The sequence below is a fragment of the Balaenoptera physalus genome (genome assembly GCF_965194825.1).
Source record: "Balaenoptera physalus genome assembly, chromosome: 10".
Taxonomy (NCBI): Eukaryota; Metazoa; Chordata; class Mammalia; order Artiodactyla; family Balaenopteridae; genus Balaenoptera; species Balaenoptera physalus.
The window spans coordinates 46,398,758-46,420,645 of NC_138889.1; the positions used below are offsets into that span (position 1 = coordinate 46,398,758).

The 21,888-nt window shown below is 34.9% G+C and overlaps 1 protein-coding gene across 2 annotated transcripts; it reads left to right on the plus strand.

The window, feature by feature from the left end:
- The first annotated feature begins 162 nt into the window (after positions 1-162).
- CHORDC1 (cysteine and histidine rich domain containing 1) lies at positions 163-21,621 on the plus strand. Of its 2 annotated transcripts, XM_082410027.1 has the most exons (11): positions 163-351; positions 3,762-3,811; positions 6,501-6,557; positions 8,658-8,815; positions 10,822-10,925; positions 12,066-12,124; positions 16,136-16,206; positions 17,429-17,534; positions 19,250-19,369; positions 19,889-19,951; positions 20,240-21,621. In XM_082410027.1, exons 1-11 carry the CDS (start codon positions 288-290, stop codon positions 20,384-20,386), a joined length of 999 nt encoding a protein of 332 aa, XP_082266153.1. In that variant the 5' UTR covers positions 163-287; the 3' UTR covers positions 20,387-21,621. The 2 variants fall into 2 exon arrangements, with proteins under 2 accessions (XP_082266153.1, XP_082266154.1); XM_082410028.1 differs by lacking the exon at positions 3,762-3,811 and having other exon boundaries at positions 227-351; positions 20,240-20,513.
- The last annotated feature ends 267 nt before the right edge of the window (positions 21,622-21,888 follow it).

Here is a 21,888-nt window from a genome sequence, read left to right on the forward strand (position 1 = left end):
GCAAATATCTTGGCTGCATCTCCGACCCCGGGCCCCCCACCCATCGTAGTCCCACCTAGAGGGGCCCCCGACTGCGGCCGGCAGCCCGCGCTTCCTCCGCCTCTTCCCATCGCCTGTGCGCCTGCGCGACCGGAAAATTCGCGAAGGTTCCTGAAGCGGAACTGGCCGTTTCCGGAAGCCGGCAGCCGCCCCAGCCTGCAGACGGGTGGTTGCGGCAGGGGAGTTCTAAAGGCAGTGTCTGGCGGTTCCAGGCGTTTGACCCTGACCCGGAGCGGTGGGAAGAGAAAATGGCCCTGCTGTGCTACAACCGAGGCTGCGGCCAGCGCTTCGATCCCGAGACCAATTCCGATGGTAAGAGAAGCGCGCCGCCGGCCCTCCCTCCCCTCCACCCCCTCCCGGGGACGCCCTTGGGCCGGAGGGCATCCCGGGTCTCCGCGCAAGCCGGCACCGCGCTGCCCGCGCCGGGCCGCCCCTCCCGCCTGTCCGCCCCGTCCGCCCCGTCCGCCCAAGGGTGCGGGACCGCTCTGCGGGTGCCGCGGCAACGGCTTCTGAACCTCTCTCTCTGCCGCTTCCGGACCCACGGACCCACTGCCCCCTCGGGCGCACGTGTTTGCCCAAGTCGTCTGCTCACTCTCTAATTGGCCTGGAAATTTAGAGCATCTTTATTCTCGCCCCCTCCCCCCACCCCAGCGTCTCTTAAAGGAATCAGAAGTTAACCAGGTGCTCTGGGCTCGCTTTGCGGTTGATTTGCTGTGTCCGTGTGTCGGAGGCAGACCGACATTGACTGGAGGGTTGGGCGGCGGGCGGGTTATCCTAGCGTTTAAGTTCGGCCACTTTCTATTAGTATAGAAGTGTATTTGTCTGAAAGCCTGCTGTCGATTTATTCATTCGACCCACTCACTGTTTTAACCTTACTCTTTAAAATGTTCTTGGTTAAGAAAATTATTTTGTATCTTTATGCTGTTAAGTTTTGATACATCTGCTCAAATGGGAGATACATTCCTCATCCTTTACTTTGTAGCCATGTTTGTTGGGTATTTTTGCAATGACCTTTCCATTTAGTACCATGCGGTCTATAGGATACAGTGATTGAATGTCCTCTGCAGCACCCAGGTATAGAGCTAAGGATGTAAGGTGAAAGTTAGTGATTAGACTAGGTGAACAATAGAACCTGACCAGTGGATTTGAATTTTAATAGGTGAATGGGATAAAGAAGTGAGTTGAATCCTTGAAAATTGTAGGCATAACACTTTCTCAATTCGACTAGCATATATTGTATGTTTTCTATATGCCAGACATTGGTCTATCACTTTATTATGTTATCTCATTTAACCTTCACAGCACCTCTGTGAAGTGTCCATTGTTATACGCATTTAATAGAGAAGCACGGTTCAGCATGGTAGCAACATGGTTCCTCATTGTGTACGAGGTTAAAATTGATACTTAAAAAATCTTTTTCACCTCTTGAGATGTCTGAATGTTTATCTTGGTGCACAGGTGAATTGGGGACATAATTTAAAATGATAAGATCTTTGGTGGGATTCTGAGGAAAAGATAAGTTTAATCATTTTTAATATATTAATATGAAGTTCAGGGAGAAAATTGTGAGACTTAAGTGGATGAAAACATCGAGGAATGAGGGGTTTCAATGCCCTTTACTGTTGGTAGCCTGCGTAAAAAGTAAATTGCTTTAGTGTCTGTACATATTTTACTTTAATATTAAAGGGAAGACTGATGCTTTGTGGAGTGGGACAATATGTTTATTTATAGGGTGTTATGTACCAGCCTAATTTTAAGGGGAGATGCAGCCAATTTTTTGGAAGTCAGCTTTGTGTGTGTGAAATGGTACAGTGCCCAGGAAAGAGATGAGGGAAGCCAGGAAAACCAGAGGAGTAGACTGTCTCAAGCATTGAGCGTCAACCGTACTAAATTCAGCAGAGAGTTCCCTTAAGGTTGCTGAAAGTTTATCTGCTTTAGCAAAATTGGGGTTATATTACAGACTTAGAATAAATACTCCAAGTGAATTGGTTGATGGAAAATGGGGCTAGGGAGTAAAGACAAGAGCTAATAGCAAACTGTGGACTTGATTAGGAGAACGTTTTATACGATGGGAGAGATTTGACCTTGTGTATTGACTAAAATAAGAAGACTCCTTTCTAAGATGATAGGACATTTTCATTTGAAACAAAAGTTAAATGAGTGTTTTAAAGAGACATGGTAACTTGCATATGTTAAAAATAGCTATTCTGGAAGAAACACCTCTTCCCAAACAGTATTTTATTCAATCCACACGTGCGAGGAAACTGTAACAGCTGCAAGAGGCAGAGTCAGAATTTGAGCCAGCGTCAGACTCAATGTTAAAAGCCCTTGGCTCTTAATCGCTACTGTGTTGTAGCTTCTTACGCATCATATTACTTTGGGCAAAACTGGCAAACCTGATTTAAAAAGAGAAAAAATACTAAGGAGGAAAATGTCCATCTGCTTGTTATGTAGCACTGATTTTCAAATTTTGTTTATACTAGTTGTATGGTTAAGACCTGACTCACTCCTGCTGCCATTCTGCCAGAACTGTCCATTATTATGATCATGCCTCTTACTGTGTCAGACATTATGTGTTTTATGCCTCTGACTGTATGTAAATTTGATATTTGAAAATATTCTACCTGTTCTCTACTTTGATTCCCCTCTCAACTTCATATTCCTGTGCATATTCATTTCTACTTTGAATCTCCTTTTTCAGCCCTCAGCTCCACTACTACCCTTAATTAATAGCATCTTCCTAAACTGGGCTTACTTACTGTACCATGAAAATACCTGACACTTTTCTTGCTTCATTAGCTAGAATGGTCTCTAGGTAGTAATGAAGGGAAAACATACTGACTTAATACAGCCATAGGGAGAAAAGTACCAGAAATTAATCATTTTAAGGCGACACCAGGAATCAGAGGTTGTAGACAGTTGAGAACTAAACAGACGTGAAAGTTTGAGCAAAGTAGCCTTATATGAAAATTGCACAGGTGTGGAGCTGACCTGCTTTTTCTGAGCTCATGGTGCTATCTAGCTAGGGAATAAGTGTGTCTATTATCTGTGGTTTTTTTTAATGTAATTCTATATATTGCAGACTATAATAAGTCCATTTTAGTAAGAGTTAAGTAAAACTTGGTGGTGTAATGGGGAAGAGTTAGGGAAATAATAGACTAACAATCATTGACAAGCCTGAAAATAGATTGTAGAATTTAAACTTCTTTTTAATGAGGTTTCTATCTAGAAATTGACACCTGTGTAGGAAAATTAAATTAGCAATTAGATATTGTATCAGTTTTTTAAAATTTGAACCTGTTCTTCCAAAACATCTTTTTAGGGAATCTCTTAGGCAACCTTTATGGATCGATGCACATAAGAACATTTAAATTTGATAGTATTTTTGTAAAAACAGAATATGATGGTCAAAATTTGGAGCTTGACGGGTACTAAAAAATTTTACAACTAAGATTAGAGGAATACAAAATATAATTTGTTATACTTGAGCTATTTGTGTTTTTATTTATAGCTTTCATACTCAAATTAGAATTTTAACCTTTACTGTTTTAATACAATGTTATATTAAGCACTGTGTGTCATGCATCAAATTCGAGCATTACTGAATTTTTAAGGAAAACTATTACCTGCATATGGAAAAAGGATTATATGCTAACACTGAAGGAAATGATGATTTTTCTTCATTATAAAGTGTTTTTTTTTTTTCATTTGTTTTTGACCAGAGGCTTGCACATACCACCCAGGCATTCCAGTCTTTCATGATGCATTAAAGGTAGGAACTTGATACATTTCAGTCTTTTCACGTTTGTATAGTAAACTCAGAGGTATAATACTAAATCTTTAATTTCTCATTTTTTTTTTCCTCAGCTTGTGACTCTCTGCTTTCTTAATGACCATCTTGGGGTGCTTTGAGCAAGTGCTCCACTAAAGGCAAAGAGGACAGTAGATGGTGATCTTAAGGGCTTTTCCAGTTTTTAAATTGTTACTTTTATCCCAACTCTCACTTTCAGTGCCCCTCATTTCTTCACTTTGAGGGGAAATGAAAGCAATTGTAGAAGCCATAACACTTCTTAATCTTTCAATATATCAGGCAGGTGCTGTTTAATAAGAGCAGCTCTGAATTTTAGAGAACATTATTATAAATACTTAACAGTGCCACTGAAAGTTTAGAGTAATACTGTACAGAAAAGAGATGCCACCTGTTTTCCTTGATGTTCTGTAGAATTAGAGAAATAATAGAATATTGTTTGATCGGGTTTTTTTGTGTTGGGTTTATTGATCTTTTAAAATTTATGATAATGTGGTACATTTTCCCTTGTATCTCAAAAGAAACTGTTGCAGTGTGGCTGCCATGGTTTTCTTAGGAACATAAACAGTCCTATGTGTTTATAAATTATCGATGCCCTTTGAATTTCTAATTTTACCTTTCAGGGAGTAGTTGGACCTTTCTGGTATTTAACTGTTAGCCACGTATAAACAGTGATGTACAAGCAGATAGCAAGTTTATGTTAATATGGTTAGTTCTGAGTGAGAAAAACAGAACAAACGTTCAGTAGGGCAAATTATGATCTGACTCTTCCTTACATCTTTTTAGCCTCTTTACAAGCTTTTATGGGGATAGAAACAGTGGTTCTGTGGGAATACTTATTTTTGCTGGGGGTGAGGGGATTTTATCTTTCCTAAATTGCCATTTATTCTATGTTTGTTTTTCTTGTTGTACTTTGTTTTCCTGTGATGTTTTCCTCCTGTCTCCTAACCATGGGCATACTTCACTTCTCAGTTTTGGCTTCCTGTTTTCTCTCATTCAGCTCATTCATTCTTGTCCTTAATTTATTCTTGTCACCTCTATGCCAGTGACTTCTGCAACATATTTTCATTTATCTGTGTCATTGGCAAGCACAGACGAGTTCTGAAGTGACCCCTTATTCCAAAAATAGCCTGCCTTTCAAGTTTGCTGCTAGTAATATCACTGACTTTCTAGTCATTTAGTCCATTGCTCCTCTTTTTACTACCCAACTGTTAATTACTCTGATTAATTAAATTTACTGATTTTACTTTGAAGTGTTTTTGTTTCTCTGCTCTGATTCTACTGTTTATTATTGTCTCTATAAGCATTTGAAGACTTAGACTTTCCAAGCCTACTGAATTTCACGGCCCGGTAGATTTCAGGCAAAATACATAAATCAGTATGGTGTCTACTGTTGTCAGTTTTCTATTTAACCAAGTGAGACGTTAAACATTGCATTAACAGAAGAAAAAACATTTTAATATTTAAATTAGAAAAGGCATGTTCAGGGAAAAGAGCAGTCCTTAAGAAAAGACAGTTTTCAACCTTATACTTACATTTAATTTCCTTTTCACATTTTACTGAGGACTACCGTAGATCTCAGATCGGCAGTTGGGAACAATCTATGTCATGTATGTATCCCAATATTCCCAGAATACCTAATTCTTCATATAGAATTAAGACAGTAAAGCTTTTTTCATAATAGAATAACTTTACTGGTGACAATATTATCTATATTAATTAAACCTTATATTTAATTTTGTAGTAATTAGTAATTTTTGATCTATATTTCAGTTCAGAGTAAAAGAAAATTAAATTTCAGAATACAGGAAAATATGAATTGTAGACTATTTAACATTTTCCTTTTAAAAAACTTCAAGGGCATATGGTGAAAATAGTCACTACCAAATTCTTCATGCATACATTGAGAAAAACACTGAGGCCCAGATGGATATGTGCAAGGCTGACTCTTAGTCTGAATTTGAGACATCCCAAGCTTTGAGTCTGCTGCATTTTTATTTCCTTATTCTTTGTACTACATTGGAATTATAGATGATAACTTAAAGCCATTTGTTTAGCTACTTGATACTTTGTTCAGAAATCTCATACGGCATTACAGTTTCTATATTTGTATGCTTCTAACTGAAAAGATCATTTAACCTTGAAAGATGTAACAGTGCTTAAGCTGCTACATGAATTAATGTTTTTCTGAAAATAGAATGCTTATTGTTGAGGAACAACTATGCTGAGTTTGTTTAGAAACTGAATTATTATAATTATTATCTCTAACTTAATGGATTTTTAAAGTAAAGCACTTCACTTACTCCCTAGATCCTTTAAAATAGTTTCTAGAAATTATAGATTGCTTTTCTTCTAAAAATCAAGTACTATTCTTGAAAACAGAAGCAATTTCTGTTTCCATATTTCAAGGTGCTTCCTTTCATGATGGGTCACAGCACAAATCACTTGTAATATTGGTTAATTCATTTTTTTAAGTCAAAGACTAATCATTTCACTTGATTAGGTGAATTATTTATAACACTTAAAAACCATAAAATTATGTGTATACAGGTTACTTCGGGATTCAAGGAGATAAATCCAAATAGAGTGTTTTAGTGGGTTGTGGTTCTCATACAGATAGTTTTCATTTTTTTTTCCCTCTTATGTTTCTTAGGGTTGGTCTTGCTGTAAGAGAAGAACAACTGATTTTTCTGATTTTTTAAGCATTGCAGTAAGTATTAATGGGTTTCTTTTCCCCTAGATTATCTCCCACAACGTACATATTATGGGGAGCTCCAGAGTTGAGGAGTCTGATTTTGAACATCTGTTGACTAGTCCCTGTTAACTCACAGATAGTACCTTTCTTTTACTCACCTCCCTTCTATGGCATTTAAGATAAGGAATTTATCTGTTTTCGAGATTAAAGTTTCAAGATATTAATTAACCACTTGTCAGTTTAAGTTTATTTTTGATAGCAGTCTTTTTTTTTATTTCTAGTATACTTTATTCCTTTATATACATCAAAATTACATCTTAGAATTTTTTCTTACAGCTTATTATTTTTCCTCTAGCTTTTTATTTATTTTTTATTGAAGTATAGTTGATTTACAATGTTGTATTAGTTTCAGATGTCCAGCAAAGTGATTCAGTTATATATATACCTATTCTTTTTCAGATTCTTCTCCATTATAGGTTATTACAAGATATTAAATATAGTTCCCTGTGCTATACAGTAGGTCCTTGTTGTTTGATGTTAGTAGTCTTAAAAGACCATCAAAAAGAAGGAACGCAACAATTTAAAGCATTTTCAGTTGGGAACAGTAAATTTTTATCATATCTAAGATACCATAGAGATGCACTATTATTTTGTGTACCCTTAAGAAAGAAATCTAAAGTTGTTAATTAAATGACATACGATTTACCTTATGATTTCAGGGATGTTAAAATGTATGTATAACTCAATGGAATATAGAAAAGGTAGCTAACATTTATTGAATGTTTACCACCTGCCAGATATGGGAAGTATTCTATTGTTTTATTTAATCCTCTCAAAAAAGATCTGAATGCCATTGCCTCCATTTTACTGATGAGGAAACTGACTTTAGAAAACCGTAATTCAAAAAGACACGTGCACCCCAGTGTTCCTTGCAGCACTATTTACAATAGCCAGGACATGGAAGCAACCTAAATGCCCATCAACAGAGGAATGGATAAAGAAGATGTGGTGCATATATACAGTGGAATATTACTCAGCCATAAAAAGGAACAAAATTGGGTCATTTGTAGAGACATGGATAGACCTAGAGACTGTCATACAGAGTGAAGTAAGAAAAACAAATATCATATATTAACGCATATATGTGGAATCTCAAAAAATTGGTATAGATGATTTTATTTACAAAGCAGAAATAGAGACACAGACATAGAGAACAAATGAATGGCTACCAAGGGGGAAAGAGGGGGGACGGGATGAATTGGGAGATTGGGATTGACATATATACACTATTGATACTATGTATAAAATAGGTAACTAATGAGAACCTACTGTATATCACAGGGAACTCTATTCGGTGCTCTGTGGTGACCTAAATGAGAAGGAAATCCAAAAAAGAGGGGATATATGTATATGTATAGCTGACTCACTTTGCTGTACAGTATAAACTAACACAATATTGTAAAGCAACTATACTCCAATTAAAAAATAAATAAATAATTAAAAATAATTTTAAAAATAATGAAGTCATAAAGTTTTTGGAGCCATGTATGTCTCTCTCTATATATGAACTCTTGGAATTTGAAATCTGTTGAAATCAACTACCCTTGTTGTTAATAGAAGTGAAACATTTAAACTATTAATTTCTCTGTAAAATGATTATGCCTTATTCTTTGTGATTTAGAAAGAAATAAAGTTTTAACTGGTGGTTTCAAAAAAAAAAAAGATTAATTAACTTGCTCGAGGTCATATAGCTAGGTAGTAGGAGAACTGAGACTCAAATTGGGGCCCTTTTGTAGAATTCTCTGTGTGAGATCTCCAGAATTTGTCTTCTGTAAACAAGTTTATGCTGCACCTTTAATAGAATAAGTAAAGTAGATATTTATTAAGTGTAATTTAAAGGCCTGTTTTTAATGCATTATTCGCATGTAAGAACTCATTTACAAATATATTATTTAGAGTTCTATTTTTAGTTTCTTAAAATAAGTCAGTGTGTTAAAAGTGGAGAAAACATGCCCTTGAATTTATTAATAAAGAATTGAAAAATAGTATTTCTGTCATGGCATGTGAAGTAGATGATAGGCTAACTCTCAGTGAATGAATACCTCTCACCAACAGGGCTGTACGAAAGGAAGGCATGATAGTGAGAAGCCGCCCGAGCCAGTCAAACCTGAAGTCAAGACTACTGAGAAGAAAGAACTATCTGAATTGAAACCCAAATTTCAGGAGCATATCATTCAAGCCCCTAAACCAATAGAAGCAATAAAAAGGCCAAGGTATACTTTATACAGTTGTATATTTTTGTCACACTTGAATAATAGCATTTGTTCCTGGTATTTCCTCTTCTGATTCGGCATAATATCATTTGCAGCTACTGTGTAGTTCACCCACTTTTGAACCATTTGGTTTTCTCTTAGATAATACCTTTCATTTCTATTCCCTTGAGGGCATATACACAGTAGAACTGCAGTACAGGTTTGTTCACTGTGTACTCAGTTATGCTCAGGGCGGGGGAGCCACACATCTTTCTTGTGCCTTGGTGTGTATCTTTTTCACGGTGGCATAGTGGAATTCTGTAAAAGAATCGGCCTTGTCAGGGAATCAGTTTGAGTTGAAAAAGAACTTAGAGGCTTTCCTTTCCAATCTACCACTGTTTCTTAAATAATTTTTAGAACATTCTTGATAGAAAAATATTTAATTTCCTTTCAAATAATTCTATTGAAGAAGAATTTATTTTAAAGCAGTTCATTTTAATGTTACTAACTCAGTATTTAACTTTTCCTTGTATTGAGTCAAATTCTGTTTCTTTCATTTGTCCATATTTTGCCACTTAGAACAAGCCTAGTCACTCATCTTTTAACAGTTTGCCTAAAAACTGTTAATCTCATTACTGATCAATTTTTAATGGATTCAATTTACATGGTATATTTGTTAACGTACTTGTAAAACAGCTTTTGGTCGTTTTGCAGTAGAATTACACAGGTACTTCATACTCACCTCCTGATCCACTAGACTCTATTTTACAATCCCACACATGCATGTTGGGTACCACTATTACACCAGGTCTTCTTCATATTGCACTTGAGTATTGAATTGTTTTAGAACCAAAGTACAGGACTTAAAAACACAGATGGTTTTTGGCCCCAAACATGGCCTTTGTTGATATTTTTATTCACACTGTGGACTCATGATTTTCCCAGCTTTTTCTTTATTGATCTTATGTAAATAAATTTATAGCATCTTGAATTATGCCCGACCACGATAAGAACCCAAAGAGACTTTCTGATGTTTATTTTGTTTTTTTAACCAAACTACTTAGGATGATTTTATTCTATATCCAGCTTATTCATATCATGAGAGATTTTACCAAATGCCTTACTGGCTGATTTGCCAGTGGGAAAAAAATGTCAGAAAAAGCCAAGAATTTTGGCATGGCTCATTATTAAATATTATAGTGGAGTCTACTATAATTGACAGGATGAGTTAATTTTTTTTTAAATTATGGACTACTACTAATTTCACTTAAGAGAAAGTGAGAGAAATTAAATATTTTATCGTAAATTCATTAGATAGTATTGTAGAGACTGAGGATATAGGTTTTTGTGTACTTTGTTAGTGCCTCCTATATCAATAGGTTTTTCATTAAGGATGTAGAATGAATAACCTAGGATTTTCAGTTTTATTGTTACATTTATTAATATTCTTAATACTTACTGAGTGCCTTAACCAGATTGTACATATAACACTAAACCATTGTGAAATGTTAGGGGACATTGTTGTTACTGTTTTTTTAACCCTACTAAAACTGCCTTGTGATATAACTGTATCTGAATTTATAGATGCATGTACTAGTGTCCACATAAAGTGAACTATCTCCACCAGTAGGGATATGGATTCACTTAGTACCTGTTTATTGCCTGTTACATGCTCAGTGTTCTGCTTAGGCGTGGAATGTAAAGGTACTTCACAGTCCCTTCCTTGGAGTTGCTCATCTTAACAAATTTGTATTCTTACTCTTTACTTCCTTCCCATTAGCCCTACTGATTAATAATTTAATGTGTTGACAATAGCATGATTATTTGATATTTAATATCAGAACTTTTCCTGCTAAGACTTAGAAATGTAGCTGTCTTAATAACAGTTATTGTAAAATACTTTTTAAAGAGAAAAACTTGGTTGACAAGGCATTTGGCGTATCATAAGTAGAGTCTTAAGTATATTTTTAGTACAAAGAAATATTTTGGTACATCAGTAATGGTAATAAAGTTTCCAAATTCTCCAGCCCGGATGAACCAATGACAAATTTGGAATTAAAAATATCTGCCTCCCTAAAACAAGCACTTGATAAACTTAAACTATCATCGGGGAATGAAGAAAATAAGAAAGGTAAGGTTTTGTTTTGTATTTTGTAATTTTTTCTGTTCAGTTAACCAATTATCTAAAAGAGACAGGAGCAGTGTAGTTTACTGTATATAAATACGAAAAAGTAGTACATTGTAGTATATTTGTAGAGATGTGGATGGACCTAGAGACTGTCATACAGAGTGAAGTAAGTCAGAAAGAGAAAAACAAATATCGTATATTAACTCATATATTTGGAATCTAGAAAAATGGTACAGATGAACATATTTGCAGGGTGGGAATAGAGACGCAGACGTAGGGAACGGACGTGTAGACTCAGACGGAGGTGGGGGATGAATTGGGAGATTGGGATTGACATATGTCCACTGCCACGTGTAAAACGGATAGCTAATGGGAACCTGCTGTATAGCGTAGGGAGCTCAGCTTGGTGCTCTGTGGTGACCCAGATGGATGGGATTGAGGGGGGTGGGAGGGAGGTCCAAGAGGGAGGGGATATATGTATACATACAGCTGGTTCTCTTCATTGTACAACGTAAACTAACACAATATTTTAAAGCAATTATACCCCAATTTAAAAAAAAAAAAAAGTACATTGTAGTAAAGAACTTATTTTTGATTTTTGTTTACTGAATGCTAACCACAAAATGAATATGTGGATTATTCCATTTTGTCTTTATTAAAAATGAGAACCTGTTAATTAAAATTTTTTTCTTCTATTACTCATTACTTTTTAACAGTGAGTTAAAATTTTTTGATAGTTGTAAATGTTTCATTGTGCGTGATATAAAATATATTCAGTATTCTCTGATCTACACCTGGTATCTGGGGAAAAAAGTAACCCTTTCATGATTTCTTTTTTACATAAGGTTAAGTTATTGGATATAGTATTGCATTGTAGAATAGAAATGTGTCATGTCATATATCAATTTGGGGATATAGGCAAGACTTATAATAGTTGGTTTCTTATTAGCTTTTAAGTGTATTACATGAAAGGTCACACAGAAAACTTAGTTATCTAAAATCATTTTAAAAATCAGTATTTTTTTTGTATTTAGATTATTTTATTAAATACTTGTTTTATGGAATAGTTTACTTTTTAAGAATAGCACTATAGTAAACTGTTCTATTTTAATATTTCTATTTTGGTTTTTTTCTTTGTTGTAGAAGACGACAGTGATGAAATTAAGATTGGAACCTCATGTAAAAATGGAGGGTGTTCGAAGGTATATATTGTAAAATTTGTGTTGTGTCATGGAAGTAAATTTTTAATTTTGAGAAAAGAGAGTAATTGACTTAATTAGACAAACATTTGGGTGCCTTTTATGTGTTGGGCACTATTCCATGGAGCAGGGCTATTAACATGGATAAGAGACTGTCTCTAAGGAGCACCGTGTCTAATAGATCATGGGAATAAATAGTTCTAGTTCAGTCAGCATTTACTGAACACTTACTATGTGCCAGACATTGTTTTAGGGGCTGGGAATATAGTATTAAATCAAAAATCTCTGTTCTTATGGAGCTGATATTCTAATTTTGGGGGAAGGATAACAAATAAGTTTTTAAATGCTGTGAATTTAGGTAGACTTGAAGAAAATTAAGCAGACAAGGAGATTGAGTAAAAGTATTTAAGTGCACTTGTCAGGGAAGTCCTTTCTGATATGATGACACTAAATCAGAATTCTGAATAATGTAGCAGTGAGTTATGTAAACCTTGGAGTAGATGTGAGAGTAGTATGTGTAGAGGCATTAGAGCTTGGCTACTCGAGAAATGAGAAAGGTCAGTGGGGGCTTGATAAGTGTGCAAAAGTAGGGAGTATGAGAGGCAGGCAAGATTATGGAGGTCCTTATAAGCTACAGTGAGGGGTTTGGGCTTTATTCTAAGTATAATAGGAAGCCATTGTCTGTTTAAGGAGGGGCTTTGAAAAAGATGTCTTTGGCTGATAAGTGGCAAATTTAATGGGGCAGGAGTGGAATCGGGAAGGAAAACCAGCTAGGGTGCTACTGTGGAGACCAGGCATTAGGATATGTTTTTGAGAAGTAGTTAAATGTAGGATGTATTCAGACATCTCAGTGAGGCTTCTTTCTGCCTACTCTATATAATATTACACACCCTCCAACATTCCATACTCTTTTTTCTCCACAGCACTTACCACCTTATTACACACTACTTGTGTTACATATTTATTTTGCTTATGCTCTATCCCATCTAACTTCCCCTTCCCTTCCCCTTTTGCACTAAGGTTTAAAAGGAAAGAATGTTATTTGTTTTCTCTTTGCTGTGTCTTGAGTGCTTAGAACAATGCCTGGCACATGACAAACACGTGTGGAATGAATGATATTTGGAAGTATTAGCAGGACTTGCTAATAAACTGGAAGTGAAGCATCTAGGTCAGCGGTTCCCAACCTTTTTGGCACGCGGGACTGGTTTCGTGGAAGACAGTTTTTCCACGGACTCGAGTGGAGGCAGGGGGGATGGTTCAAGCAGTAACGTGAGCAATGGCGAGCAGCAGATGAAGCTTCGCTCGCTTGCCTGCCGCTCACTTCCTGCTGTGCGGCCCGGTTCCTAACAGGCCGCGGACTGCTACCGGTCCGAGTACCGGGGACTGGGGACCCCTGATCTAGGTGATTTGTGTGCCATTAACGGAGAAGGAGAAAATGGAGTTAGGGTTGGGGGCAGGTTTGCAGTCTTCCGTCATGTTAAATTTGACGTCACCTTGCTCATTTAGAGATGGAAATATGAATGCATTCACATGTGTATAAGGTAGAAGTAGTAGATAAAAGAGAATGATTAATTCTTGGGGTGAGGGAGCTATCGTGCAAGTGGTAGGGTAATGGAGGAAGATCAGAGCAAAGGTATCCCACATGAACTTTGAGAAGTGAATGGCAGTTCTATAAACGGACAAAAAGGGAAAGGATATCCCAAGCAGAAGTGATAGCAGTAATATACAGAAAACAAAAATAGTCAATAACAATGGTACAAAATTTGCTGATGTAAAGTTGAGATTAAAAGAGATAAGTAGGGTCTAGACCCTGAAAGGCTATTATACTGCTCAAAACCTTACTTTAGGTCATGCTGGCCATTGAAGAAATTTGTTTTAAGTTTTTTCATTGAAATATTACATTAAATATATAAATATGTTAATTCTGTATAAGCATAAGGGATTTTCACAAAGCAGAGCCCTCCTTATGCTTCCTCTCATTCATTATTTCCTCTCCCAAAGGTAACCACTTTTTTCTATCAACATAGATTAGTTTTGCCTACTTCTGAACTTACTGTAAATAGAATCATGGAACAGGTACTCGTGTCTGTCCTCCTTTGCTTAATAAAATGTTGGTTATCTTGGTTTCATGTAGCTGTAATTTGTTCATTTTCATTGCTTTAAAACATGCCATTGTTTGAATGTACCAATCAATTTATCCTTTCTACTGTCCTGTAAAGTTTTTTGATTAATGTCACTGTGAACATTTTTGTGCATGACTTTTAGGATACATGTACACATTTCTTTTAAGTATATGACTAGAAATGGTGTTGCCGGTTCATAGAGTGTGTGTGTGTGTGTGTGTGTGTGTGTATGTTTAGCTTTAACATATTCCCACATAGTTTTACAAAGTGGTTGTATTTACACTCTTACCAGCAATATATTAGGCTGGTTCCTTTTGTTCTACACCTTGGTAACACTTTGTAATATCAGTCTTTTATATTTTAGCCATTCTGGTGGATGTGGAATGTTCCCATTGTGGTTTTAATTTGCACTTTCCTGATAATGATGTTGACTACCTTTTTGTATGTTTATGGCCATTTGGATATCCTGTTTTGTGACATGTCCAAAATCTTTATCTGTTTTTCTATTAAGTTGACATTTTCTTAATGATTTTAGGAATTCTTTATATGTTTTAGCTACAAGTCCTTTGTCCGAGAGGCTATATACCTTTTCACTGTCTTAATAATGGCTTTTGATAAACAGTCTCTTTAATTTTAATGAAATTCAACTTGTTCATCTTTTCCTTTATGACTAGGGCTTTCTGTGTCCTATTTAAGATATCTGTTTATTTTAGGGCCATGAGTATTTTCTCATATATAGAGGCACATTTAAATGTGCAAACGACCTGGAACTGATTATTGTATATGGTGTGAGGTAGATGTAATTAAAGGACTTTAAACAAGAGAGTGATACATGTTTTAATTAGGTAGTAGAGTCCAGAAATTGAAGGCAGAGAAATTAATTAGAATCTTTTAGCATAGTTTCATTGCCTAAAATCTGCTAGTGATCATGAGGAAGTTTAGCAAATTACACTGATAGATATTTTTAAGTCAGATTGACAGGATTTTGTGATAGACTACATATGGGTAGAGGGTAAAGAGAAATTGAAGAGGACTTACAGAATTTTTGCTTTGAAAGACTGAGTGGATATGGTGCCATCAAATAAGATGGGAAGAAGAGTAGGAGGTTTGGGGGGCAGTAGTGATGTTAAGTTCAGAATCTAACATACTGAGTTTTGTGTGCCTATGGAATATCTTCAGGAGGTACACACACCCCGTAATTTGAATTTACAAAAAGTAAATGTACAGAATTTTATTTTCTGTAACTGTAGGATGGTTGCTGTAAATACCAAAATAGACAGAAAATATACTACTGGCTGCATCTATGTTTTATTAACATAACTTTTTGTGAATTCATCTGTAGAGCCTTCATCTACAGCAGCAATGGGGCCCGGATCTTCCAGACAAACCCTGGATATATATATAGGTCTGCAGCTCATTTTACGCTTCGTAGGGAAAAGAAATCATCTGGGACTTCCAGAATCGCTTATTAGATTTTCCATTTTAATTCATAATGTTCACACAGAGTTTACTATGCACATAAATCATCCTATAACTGTATTTCTGATGAGAGTACTAATCTCTTGGTTTCAATATTCTGTAAATTTATAGAACATACCTGAATATGTTTGGGTGTGTCCTCATATGCAAAAGTCTGAAAGTATCTGAATACATCCTTTTGCCTACTTTTATATTTGCCTTTTTCACAGGGAACTGAAACTTAAGCATATCCAAAAAGGAATCATTTTTCATTCCTTATTGGAATGGCCTGAGGTGAATTTATGAATGTTCTAGGTAGCTGTTATCTCTTGGGCATTTTCATAGTTCATAGAGGTCACCAGTACTTGCAAATACATGTGAAATGTAACACTGAGATGTGAAACTCATTTTTTCATCTCTTTTTCTCTTTTAGACATACCAGGGTCCACAGAGTCTAGAAGAAGTCTGTGTATATCATTCTGGAGTACCTATTTTCCATGAAGGGTAACTTATACCAGACTAATTAAAACTTTATGGTAGATGTTAGAAATGTTAATATGCCTTCAAACATTAAATGCCATGCAGCAATATTAGGTATTTTACTTACATTGTCATATAATTTTTACAATAATCTAGAAATGTGGGTTTTGTCTTCTTTTTACACATGGGAAAACTGAAACAAGATTACAGTGAAGTGGCCGTTGTGATTCAAACCATGTTTTTTCCATATTCCCTTCTATTACAGTGTGATGATACTCTTGCTGTTTGAGCTGAACAGGTGTTTTTTTGTTTTTTTGTTTTTCTTTGAAGGACTGTGCTGTGCATTGTAGGACACTGGGAATTTTGGGCCCTGGGACACTAAGACATCAACATTGTGGCATCTGAGAAAACCCATACTTTTCCACAGCTCTCAGTTGAGAGCCTCTCAATATATTACCCTGTAGTTTATAGAAACACAGTACTGTATTAAAATCTTCCACTCTGTTTCCATATTCTTCAGGACTCAAACCCAAAGTTTTACTGTAATTTTTGTCTTCCAGTGTTAGATTTTTCTCAAGTAAATAATAGTGCGTTTCACCTACTTTGGGCTTGACCATCACAGGTTGTGTAAACAGTTATTTTTAGTTTGTTTGCATGTTCTCACTTTGCTGGTTTATTAAAATACGAACGTTTTCAATCTTTGGTCATGCCAATTCATGGTAGCTTCATGAGGAAACTGGAGTGTGAACTATCAGTGAAAAGCTGATGTTGGATTTTGTGATGGTTTTAAGCATCATCACTCAGGAACTCCAAAACTGCTATACTAAATGGCATTCTGGTTTTAACTTTAGTCTTCTGGTAGTTTTTTAAGGTTTTTTTGGGGGGGGGGGGGCGGGGGGTGTTGTTTTGTTTCTTTGTTTTTTAATTTTCATTGTAGTGTAGTTGCTTTATAATGTTGTGCCAGTTTCTACTGTACAGCAAAGTGAATCAGCCATATGTATACACATATCCCCTCTTTTTTGGATTTCCTTCCCGTTTAGGTCACCACAGAGCATTGAGTAGAGTTCCCTGTGCTATACAGTAGGTTCTCATAGTCTTCTGGTAGGTTTAATTGTTTAGTAATTTAGACACTTGTAAGATACTAAAGTTACACACATTTCTTTTTTGGTTAAGTCACTTATCACTTAACACTTCTGAACTTGATTGTGAGATTTTATTTCTGAAATTTTTCTATCATAATTTAAAGGATGAAATACTGGAGCTGTTGTAGAAGAAAAACTTCTGATTTTAATACATTCTTAGCCCAAGAGGGCTGTACAACAGGGAAACACATGTGGACTAAAAAGGATGCTGTAAGTAGCATTTTAAAAATAGCTTATTGGAGTGTATTTATCTGAGTCATTTTGAAGAGATTTGAGATTATTCTGTCTTTAGATTAAAGAAAACAAGTTTTTCTCTCCGTCGCACAGTAAAGTTTGATGAGCCTAAAAACTGAAGTTAATCTGAGCCAAGCTCTCTCAAAGCACTGCTCTTCGATCAAAATAGCCATTGTGTATGTTGATGCAAATATGTAGGTTTTTGTGAAATAGTTAAGCTAGCCTCAATTGAAGCATATTTTTCTGTAATTCCATACCTTGTTCCCAGTTTTTGCTTTTTAAAAATCACTTTTCTGGTCATTTTTTTTTTTTTTTTTTTTTTACTGGTCATTTTATGTTATTAATCATTTAGACTTCTGATTCTCTTTTGGCCACTTAACATCATTCAACCATGTACAGATGTACAAATACTCTTAGTGGCCGAAGAGAAGGATTGCACACTTGTTTCATTAGGATTGTTTTGAAAGCCTCTGCTTGCTACCAGGAAATTTATCAAAAGAAAAGAGAAAGCATCAGTGCCTACTTCCCTGACAGCATTTTAAAAAGACTTGTGTCTGTGTAAATAATCCCCCAAAATCCCATTAAATTGTAAGAAGGCAAGCAATTATTTGCTAAATAAACGTTTGTTAGCTATTATTAATGTATCTTAAATTAGTTTTATGTGCCGTATTGGCACTAATAACCTCAAGACAATGAACCTTTTCGGTATGTGTGTCTTTATGTTCAAATTACTTTAGGAATTCATTTAGTCTACATTTGCATATTTTATAGTTTCTGCTTTTTAATAACACGTGGGTTTAGGTATTATAAATGTATCCATTAAGTTATAATAATTTATCTACCACAAAACTTCTAGGAATGTTTTATTAGTAAAAAGTGAAATCTCCCTGTATTTTCTCCAAGGTTCAAAAGTTTGAAAGTTTTGCTTTGAAAAAATAAAATGTTGTTTTATGCTCAAAAGTGTTCATAGTATGACCCTTGATGAAACACGTTTTCTGTTATTTTTTAATGCATGTAGTTATCAAGTATTGAGTGTCTAAGCCAGGTGGCTAAGGGCAAAAAAATGTAAGTCATATAAGTAATTTAAATTCAGTTAGTATAATTGTACGAAAATATAAATATTACTTTTTAAAACAGTAGTGTCTCGCAGTTTCCTGCATTAAATTACCCTCAGTTATAGAACAAATCACAATTTGTCTTTGAGATAGTTATTGTTATAGCAGTGTATCACTCATAGGTAATAATATTTTCATAATAGTAATCAAAAGATTACTTCCACAAATTCTCACCCTTTTTTGCATGTTATTATGAGAGGAAAGTATTCAATAACAACAACAGATAGTTATAACTAGTCAATTATTTTTTCCCAAATTTCAATTTGTAGAAAATAAATGGAAAGTTCTTATGCATGAGGTTAAGATGTTGTCTGGTTTATCCTGCTAAGCAAATGTGTTTTTCACTTCAGTCTTCAAAAGTGTGTTCTCAAATCATAAAACTATAAGATTCTTTGTATTTTATTTTATTGGTTTAACTTGTTGATGGGAGCTTTAGAAGTTGTTTGTGCTTAAAAGCATTAAGGGCTCAGTTTTGTGTGGTATTTTTGTTCTCAATTTAGATGGGTCAAATTACTCTTTTTAAGAGGTTAATTATGTGGCACTTTGTAAATTCATAAAGTTTCTCTTACATTACAGGGGAAAAAGGTTGTTCCGTGTAGACATGACTGGCATCAGACTGGGGGTGAAGTCACCATTTCAGTATATGCTAAAAATTCACTTCCGGAACTTAGTCAAGTAGTAGCAAATAGTACACTGGTAAGTACACTAAACACCTTTGAGTAAAAATTATACATTATTCTGAATGTTAATGTCTTATAAAACATTGATCTTGTTTGAGCTGTTTTTAAGATCTTTTAATCTTCCCCATTTGAAAATTAGTTTGAAATTACTTTCACAGAAACTATTTTAAATGAAAGTTTCTGCATAGTAGTTATTTCTGAAGCATGGAGATACTGTAGTAGCTTAGAATACCAAATAATAATGGAACTTAATTCTCAATATGAAACTCCAAGTTAATTTTTCTTGGTTTTTTCAAATTACAAAAGTACAGTATTGGTAATTAATGGTTTTTTCAAATAGAAAAAGTACAATATTGGTTTTTTAATGGTTTAAAAATGGTTAATGGTTTTTCCAAATAAAAAAAGTACAATATTGGTAATTCCTTAAAATAGCTTAAATGATTTTTATCAGTATCTTCTTATTTTTATAACCAGTGTTTTACATCATAAATCTTTACTTTGGTTTTGATCAATTAATCAACTTTTTCTTTTTCAGTTAAATGTGCACATTGTATTTGAAGGAGAGAAGGAATTTCATCAAAATGTGAAATTATGGGGTGTAAGTATTATGAATCTGGCAGAATTTTTTCTTAATATTTAAAATAACATTGTATAATAAAAGACAGTACTTTAGTAAGCATTCATGCAAAGTAGATGTATAACTTACCATTATTTCTTACCAAAAAGTTTAAACTAGGGATAGAAATGGCCTTAGAAGCTTGGAATTTTGACTGTTAGCAATAGGCATAGGCATAGACATGAAATCTCGTTTATCGTTTCAACCTACTTGCCTCTAAAACTAATAAAAGCACCCAGGTGTACTGTAATTCTCTTTGATATGTTGCAGGTGATTGATGTAAAGCGAAGTTATGTAACTATGACTGCAACAAAGATTGAAATTACCATGAGAAAAGCTGAACCTATGCAATGGGCAAGCCTTGAACTGCCTGCAGCCAAAAACCAGGAAAAACAAAAAGAAGATACAACAGAATGAGTTGAGAAGGAAAAGAAAGTTATTGACTATTTCAGAATTCTTAATATGTGGTGAAGTGGTGGCTTGCTGCTGTACTCTTGTTTTCTTGTTGTTGTTGTTGATGAATCTGGCATTTCACGGTCTACAGTAGGTCCAAGCCAAAGTCAGTTTATCTTTTTGTGCCTCCCGTATCCCTTTTGAGTTACCTAAGACTGATTATTCATTTCTCCTCACTAATAGAACTGTACTTGTGTCTTATACTTGAAGCAGCTAGAAAATAGCTCACAACAGTTACAGCATTTCGTAGTATATTATGTTAATCAGAGAAATGTAAAGGAACATTCGTTTTTACATTTCTTTCTTTTATCCTGTAATTAGTAAAGCAAGATGGAATGTCAAACTTTCAATTAGTTTTTTCATGAGTTTGTGTTCCTATGATACTTGAAAATCTTTAAGGAAGAGATGAAGCTCTGCATTCCTTTTTCCACTCAGCAGTTACGTTTTGTGGGGGGATTAACTTGAGGTAGTGTAGTAAGTAGTAATGGGGAATATATGCATTGATTAACAAATTTCAGTTCATTTACAACTAATTGGATTAAAAATTGCATCAGTACCTGTATAACTGGCTAAGCAGTGTGATTTAAGAGTATAGGAAACGTTATAAATAAGAATATAAAGGTATCAATTTGGTTAAAATTCACCATTTTATCAGACTAAGCAATAATGTTAAACATCTTTTTCCTGACTATTTATAAGGTCTTTGTATGGTGTTATGACTGAATTGTACCTAATTTATAGCCTACACCCTCTTAGAATCTTTTATTAGTTACAAAGATCTGGCCTCCCTGATGGAAAAGTGTCTGTAAAGTTGTTGACTAAAAGGCTTATGGAAATACATTAGGGTATCAGAAAAGTAAATATTTAAGCTTTGCTTTATGACAGCTATTACATGTTAAATAAACAAAATAGCTTATTCTTTTGGAGTTTTTTTTTTTTTTTAAGGCTTTCATGAACAGCTTGACAATTCTTGGTGATACAACGTTGATTATATATTGTATTTGATTAAATATAGGTATCACAGAATTAGATTGTTTATGCTAATTGAAGTGATTAAAGGATAGTTACTTTTTGAGGCAGTGTAGAGCTCACAAAGAAAACTGATATTAAGACGTGTTACGAAAGCCGAAACTCTGGCAGAACTTAGTAAGTTTGGGTATGAATTATGTTTATATAGATTAAAATGATTATTTTCTTAAGCTCCTTGAGTGTTTTTCTTTTCTTGGTATTAATGGACTTCTTATACAGAAAAGTTTGCAGAAGTACAATTTCAGTTAATAGTATATCTTAGTCTACTACCCTTAACAGGTAACTATTAGATGTAGTTATATAATTCTTAAACAGTTTAGCTGCGTTACGTATAAAGACAGAAAAATTGGCAGCTTTCATGACCCTAAAATACCATGGCAAGAAATTTTTGCAGTGAAGATTGGACTCAAACAGAGTATATGTTTCTAGTACTTGGG

Excerpts from the sequence above, each read along its gene's own strand:
- CHORDC1 (XM_082410027.1), top strand. The coding sequence starts at position 288 with ATGGCCCTGCTGTGCTACAACCGAGGCTGCGGCCAGCGCTTCGATCCC. Across the intron at positions 352-3,761 it reads TCCCGAGACCAATTCCGATG|AGGCTTGCACATACCACCCA; the intron begins GTAAGAGAAGCG and ends GTTTTTGACCAG. Across the intron at positions 17,535-19,249 it reads TGTGGACTAAAAAGGATGCT|GGGAAAAAGGTTGTTCCGTG; the intron begins GTAAGTAGCATT and ends CTTACATTACAG.